This window comes from Rhinatrema bivittatum, chromosome 10 (genome assembly GCF_901001135.1).
Source record: "Rhinatrema bivittatum chromosome 10, aRhiBiv1.1, whole genome shotgun sequence".
Classification (NCBI taxonomy): Eukaryota; Metazoa; Chordata; class Amphibia; order Gymnophiona; family Rhinatrematidae; genus Rhinatrema; species Rhinatrema bivittatum.
Genome location: NC_042624.1, coordinates 53854918 through 53862438, shown reverse-complemented (window position 1 = coordinate 53862438; position 7521 = coordinate 53854918). Strand labels below are relative to the sequence as shown.

The 7521-nt window shown below is 39.4% G+C and overlaps 1 protein-coding gene across 7 annotated transcripts in view; it reads right to left on the bottom strand.

Moving 5' to 3' along the window:
- Nucleotides 1-2063: 2063 nt before the first annotated feature.
- The window catches only part of PRPF38B (pre-mRNA processing factor 38B), a 35527-nt gene continuing 30069 nt past the window's right edge, over nucleotides 2064-7521 (bottom strand). For all 7 annotated transcript variants that reach the window (XM_029617589.1, XM_029617585.1, XM_029617587.1 and 4 more), the window contains one exon: nucleotides 2064-7473. In XM_029617589.1, the coding sequence (XP_029473449.1) occupies nucleotides 6621-7473 (853 nt within the window). In that variant the 3' untranslated portion in view covers nucleotides 2064-6620. The remainder of the gene's footprint in view (nucleotides 7474-7521) is intronic.

The window sequence follows — 7521 nt, the reverse complement described above, 5'->3', positions numbered from 1 at the left end:
GGTCAAGAGCCTCAAACAGGCTTGTTTTTCAGGATATCAATAATGAATATGCATGGGACAAAGTTAAATACAGCTGAAGCAGTACATGCAAATCTTTCCCTTTTCAGATGCTATTTCTTACAGTATCTAAGATCATACATCAGAGCTCCCTAATCAACCAGTTATACAAGTTGTCCCACAGTTCAGTTCTAATGAGGTGTTCTTCCAATTAAACTTTGCAGAAAGGAATCTCCATTACCTTCCACAGTTAACCAATTACGTATTCCTTGTGGATATCCTGAAAACCAAGCCTGTTCATGGCTCGAGGCCCAGAGTAGGGCACACCTGCTATAGTTTTTTTCTGGCATTTATACAGGAAAATTGGTTCTTACCTGCAGTACCACGGATCAGTCCAGACTCCTGGGTTTTGCCTCCCCACCAGCAGGAGACTGAGAAGTTTGGCCGACTTTGCCCTAGATCCTGAGGTGCCACCTACAGTCCGTCAGTATTTATATATGTATCAAAGCAGAAATAAACCATCGGAACAATTTTAACAGCCCCATAGGAAATTTCAGGGAAAGAAACCGGTAGTTAACCTGCTCACCGACCTCCAAGACAAGAAGTCTAAGTAATTCTGCAGAAAAATTCCTCTTAAAGTGAACGAGCAGACTCGCTAAAACACAAACACTGGGAAGAAACGGGCGGGGCTCTGCACTGATGCACGGTACTACAGGAACGAAAATTAGCAGGTACAAACCAATTTTCCTTTCCCTGTACGTACCCGGATAAGTCCAGACTCCTGGGATGTACCAGAGCTCTCCTCGTTAGGGTGGGACCCTGGGAGTCCCACTCAGATCAGTTTCCCCAACCCCCCCCCCCCCGAGTCTGGGGCTTGGACATCCAACCGGTAATGCCTCGCAAAGGTATGCTACAACTTCCATGTGGCCGCCCTACAAATCTCCTGCGGCAACACTTGTTGACATTTTATAATTTTTAGTAAGAATGTTTTTACTTGTTATTTTTATCATTGATTTAAATGCTTTTAGTGTATTTATATGCTATTAACATTTTAATTACATTTTAGGAATATTGTATATTTATTAGTCTTGATAGTGATATGTTTTTAGGAATTGAAATGTACTAGAAATTTTATGCCTTTGTTGTAAACCATTGTGATGGAAGTTACTGAATGATGGTATACAAAACGTATAAATTCTGCCCACAAAGTTGCCTGCAAACAGGTGGAATGTGCTCGAAGCCCAAACGGGTGCATCCGGCCTTGAAGCAGATCCACTGAAGCAATAGCCTCTTTCAACCAGCGAGCAACCGTAGCCCTGGATGCCTTGTGCCCCCGGTTGCGTCCACTCCTCAACACAAAAAGATGATCCAACATCTGGAAGCTATTAGTAACCGCCAAATAACATAAGAATGCGGTGCACGTCTAGCTTCCTCAGATCTCTCGACTTGGGATCGGTACGATCTAAGTTTGGAAAGGACAGGAGCTCCACCGACTGATTCAGATGAAGAGATACCACTTTCCAGAGAAAGGATGGAACTGTTCATAATGAAACTCCCGTATATGAAATCCTCAAGAAGGGTTCCCTGCAGGATAGCGATTGAAGCTCCAACACTCGACGAGCTGAGGCAATAGCCACCAGAAAAATGGTCTTTAACATAAGTAGCGTGGCTCTTTTCATTGGTTCAAAAGGCGCCCCCACACAGAGCCTCGAGTACCAGATTCAAACTCCATGACGGACAAGGGTGCGTGACCGGTGGATGTAAAGTGCTTAGCACCTCTGAGAAAAACGATCAATGTCCGGATGCGCAGCCAACTGTGCTCCCCCAACTTTACCATGGAAACAGAGAGCCACCACCTGCACCGAACTGCATGAAAGGCCCTTCGCAAGACCCGCCTGCAAGGAAGACAAAATATGTGAAACCGAGGCAGCAATAGGAACTATCCCCTGATCCTGATTCAAAAATCCCCCATTCCCTGACATAAGCCAGGGAAGTAGAGGGCTTCCTAGACTGCAAGAGGGTAGCCACAACTGCGTCCGAGTAGCCTTTGCTCTTTAAAGGCTGCCTTTTTTTTTTTTTTTTTTTAAACACTAGCTACAGCCTGTAGGATTTTGAACCTACACCATCTGCTGGCAGACTGTAGGTGGCACCTCAGGATATAGAGCAGAGTCTGTCAAACTTCTGTCTCCATCTGCTGGTGGGGAGGCAAAACCCAGGAGTCTGGACTGATCCAGGGACATAGAGAAAATTGTTTGGACTGTTAGTTGTTCCTTTGTCCTATTCCAGGGGTGGACATTTCAAGTCCTCAAGGGTCACAAAAACAGGCCTGATTGTCAAGATATCCATAATGAATATGCATGAGATTAATTTGAATCCTGAAAACCAGGAGTTGACCCTTCCTGTCATTCTATTCCTGTGGCAGTTAGGGAAGCTTCAGAAAGTAATACATCAGTCCCTTCTTTTTATGCATGGGTTGAAACTTTGTACACATCACAAATAAATTGTTTATCAACATCCACAACAAACAGTGGCAGATTTCATACAAAAGAATGCATATTCAAGGGGTGTATGGACACTGAAGGAAAAACTTATAATGCAGCCTCACAGCTTTTACAATGTGTTAATACAGATTCAAAAACTGATGCCCCAGCTTCTAACTGTATTACCATCATTTATTTTTTGAACTTGAACACATTCTTTGACCTCCCTGTTTAATCTACAGCTGTGTGCTTTCCTGTCCAATGGTACAACATGCTATTACATTTCCTTCACACATACAACTACAGTAACATGTCAAATACTTTGGGATAATTTACATAAATGGCACTATAAAAGTTAATCTTGAGTGGAAAAATTCACCTTGCACCTATACAATCTATATCCTTTTATGATGCTTTTTAGTCTCCTCCTTTCAAACCCAGAAAATAAATTAGTGACCATGCTATAAAAGAAAAAAAATCTTTGTAATCCTTGGTTATAAAAAATTTAAGTCTTACCACTCCCAAAAAAAAATCAAAATGCATGTCACAGCTGTCAAATGCTGCTGTAGGAAACCATGTGACAGCTACTGGCTGTGAATTAGCTTGATTCATCTAATAAGGAAGCAGGAAAAAACAGTTTAAAAAAATAAATAAAAAATAGTGCTGTACCTTTTCAAATGCTATTTCTTAGAGTATCTAAGATCATACATCAGAGCTCCCCAATCAACCAGTTATACAAGTTGTACCACAATTCAGTTCTAAGCAGATGTTTTTCCCATTAAACTGTGTGCAGGAAGGAATCTTTACTACCCTTCCTCAATTAACCAATCACATTCTTTTACCTAAATTGATATAGAAGGGAAGAAACATGCAAATAAAGTGTTATAAACTCACCAACTAAGCATTAAAAGTAACCTAAACTTTTATGGTGAACTTTATAAACACTTAGACTGCCTTCCAAAGCAAATACTTCTGGTTTGTTTTAATCCAGCCAATTTAGGGTTTGTTATATAATGTCCATAGATTTTCAACAAGTCTGCTCAGTACCTATAGATTCTACCTCTGAATTTTGTGATGTTACACCACTGGCAGGATGATTTGCTACTTTTAGATTCTGTGAACTAAATTATAGTTTACCCATATATAAGAAATGGGAAAAAGCTTCCGTGTTACAAAATTTTAATTTAACAGTAATCAAGCAAATTTGAATTTAAATGTTAGAAAATGCAGCAGCTCTTGACAGGAAATCCTGATGGCAGCAAGCCATCACAAAATTTAAAAGAGCTGCAAGACTTACAATGGCTCTATCCCGACATGACCTTTGTACACTTTAGTCCTCCTCCTCTAGGGCTTAGTTGTGATTTAAAAAAAAAAAAAAAATTAACAGGCCAGCCCAGTGGCTATGCTGCCATGTGAATGACCTGGATTGGATTCCCAGCTCAGGCCTTCTGTTCCCTACACCAACTAGAGCTGGAAATGCTAGAGGGAGTTCCAGTTATTAATCAGACTTGTGGCTCTTGACTAAGATTCCAGATGGAGCCCTAGTGCTTGATTCCCTGTTGAGAATTGTCTCTGCAAACTCAACGGAGTTGGGAGAGAAAATTTAAGGGGAAAAATTCCCTGGGTGGCTGTGAAGACAGACTGATACCAAAGGCCAATGATGAAGCTAGAAGCCCAAAGCAGCAGGAGGAAACAGTGAGGGAACTTTTATTTATTTTTTTAAGTTATCAGAACTGGAAACAAAGGCATCCCTAAATGCAAGAGAGAGTCCACTATAAACATTTAGGACACAAAGTCAAAGAAATAAATCATTCTGAAGCATCATGTTTATAATCAAACTTGCAAACTGCATAAACTTTGTAAAACCACCGGTACCTGCATCCAGCAGATAAGCAGCAAGCTGTTTGTGTGGTTTTATTTTCTGTGTATTAAGTTCAGCAATGCTGGGTTTTGATCTCATCTTCTGCATTATACTTCTGACCCATGCTTCTATGCTAATTATAGTCCCTAATTAAAGCTGCAGCAAAATCGTATTTAAATACTTAAAATACAACTTTCGATAGCTTGGTTTTGCTGGACTCAAGCATTTGTTCTGATGAGGACTGTTACCACATTTGCTACCTTTATAGCATGCCCTCTGGGCAAATTTCACTATTTTGGTCGGAAAATGTTATTTAAAAAAGTGGGGGTGAAATTTCTATTGAATAATTCATGATTACACAATAGGGTTACAAGGCAAAGAGAAAAACCATACTGTTCAACCTGATAAATAAGTATCAAGAAGCACATCAAATTTATATCATTTTTTGTTACCCTTTTTACTCCATTGTACAATGCATAAAAATGTAATAACTTCAATCTTCCAATGACTAGTTTGTTTTTTTAAAAGTCTTTCAGCAATAATTGCACCTTCTGTATTAACTTAAATACATAGACTATACAAGTATTTCAATGAAATTCCATCTCTGCACTTAAGCATGGAAGTTCCCAGCAAAAACATCATTGCTTGGGACCAAGATCCAGCATTTGAAGCATAAAATGTCCAAAAAAATAAAAGACAAAACACTTTTCCCTAAACTCCAACATGCTCAGCTATGAATACTGTATGTGGCTCATGTATGGGAGAAAACTATTGGAAGACATACTGCTTAGCTTAATGACCAAAATGTATTAGAAGATATGATGAAGTCAAAAGAAATATTTCACCATATAACATACAATACCCATTCATTATAGTAACACAGCTGGAACAAAAGTATGAAAAAAGTTATCACAGGAAATAAACAAGAATTCCAAGTCATTGCTTTCTGGAATCATGTCCAAATTTTCCATACACCATACTTTGACTACAGCAAGTGAAATGGATTAAACTAGTTTTAGCAAGAAAATTTTGGGCAGAAGAAAACACTAATGAACAGAAGGGCACCACTAGTCCACACTTCAAATGTCTTTGGTCCCAGGGCTAACAATAAAACAAGAAGTATTACAGATATGCATCACCATAGACTGCACATGTTTTTTCCAAAACCACTAAACCCTGAAGAAATGAGAAACTCTCATAAGGACCTCCTCTCCCTTCAAGAAGTCACAAGCTACAGATCCAAATACCAACAAGAATGTTTTAGGAAAAAAGTTATTACTTGACTTGCTCTTTTCCAAGGGAAGAGATGATCAGACATGTTACCCTCACTCTTGATATTGCTGTTCCAACCATAAAACAATCACTCCAAAATGGAAAAAATTACAAGAAAATTCTTCTGTTGGATGGGATAAATTGAAGTTGTCATAGTAGCTTTTCCTTCAGTATGCAACTCATTCCAGTTACCACCCCCATATGAATTTTTTCACTGTTCAATTAGGTATAAAAATGCAAGTTTATTTTCTCTTAGAAACAAACAAAAATACCTCACTATTTTTAATTCATTGGCTAAGGGTCACAGACTGAATCTGTAAAGAACATTCCTATGTATTCACAAAAATTGTAATTTACATCACTGCATCCAAACATGCTACACTGGCTCTTGACATTTCTTCAAAGTTTGCCAATTATTTGTAAATGGATAGATTCACATTTTGTTATCAGTCAAAATGTAACACTTTAAAGCCTTCCAAGTACAATGAACAAGATGACACATTCCAGAAGTGTAGTCTTCAAGTAAAGTATTTATGGTGCAGGTTCACGCCACAAAGCTAAGTTTCTGAATACCATGAAAAGTAGAGTCATGCCAACGGAAGCTGAGAAACCATGATTCCACATGTACAAGACAACAGGAGAATTAGTGGCAGTTTATTGCCTCATACAAATTTAACCAACATGGCAACTGTGGCAAAGAAATTTAAAACATTTTTCAGGACATTATGTACAGGCTGTACATTTCAGAAACATATGAACAATAAAAATGCAAGAACAATCTTTGCATTATGAATTAAACTAAATGTACAGTATGGATTGCAACAATGCATTAAAAGGATTTACAAAGGCACTTTCCTACACAAAATAGGAAACAAAAATCTGCAGCCTTTGGGGAAAATGAAGTGCGCGCAACTACTACACAAAATCTTGACATTAAGGGAGGGGAGGATTACAAGGCAGGGTTTAGTCAAAACATTTACAGGATTCAATGTGATCCACATACTAAAAATTCACACAGTCTCATCTTTATTTCTCTGTTGCTTCTCTTGGCTATCATACTCTGTACTTTGGCTCCGTCGACGGTCCTGTTTGTTTGTATGGTCCTTACTATCACTATGCTCACGTTTGTGGGATCGCTCTTTGCTCCCGCTACGCTTCCGGGGTCTTTCTTTGCTGTGGCTATGCTCCAGTTTCTTGGACTTTTCTACACTGTCCGCTCTTCCCCGGCTTCTGCTTCGGCTATGTTTGTTTGATTTTTCTTTACTTTCACTTTTGTGTTTGCTCAATTTTTCTTTGCTTCTGCTTCTACTGCGCCTAACAGTATTCTTACTGTGACTTCCACTTCGTTGCTTTCTCTCCCTGCTTCTACTTCTACTGTGCTTCTTCTCTTTCTTGGGCTCTCTTCTGTCCTCTCGGTGCTTTTTTTCTTCTTTGTCATCCTTCTGCCGTTTCTCGTCTTCATCCTTACTTTTCTTCTCTTTTGATCTTTCCCTGTCTCGTGGCCTTTCAATGTCAGTCTTGTTCTTTTCAATTCCCTTCTCATAGTCGCGATCTCGCTTCCTGCTTCTCTCGTTTTCCTTCTCTCTCCCTCTCTCTCTTCTTTCAACTTTTCTATCACGACTTCGGCTCCGGGTCCTATGCCTCTCTCTGCTTCTGCTGCGCCTGCGTTCTATCCTACGGTCAGAACTGCGTGATCTTTGTTTATCTCGGTCCCGCTCCTTGGCTTCTCTTTCTAATCTCTGACGTTCACGCTCTCTTTCTAGTTCTCTGTCAAAACTAGATGACCCATAACCTTCACGATGGTGACTTCTACTTCTGGATCTCTTTGGTGATCTTCTGGGACTTGCAGAGCGTTTTGGAGATCTAGAAGGAAAAAAAAGTACACAGTTTTAGAATTTGCAAATTGAAAAA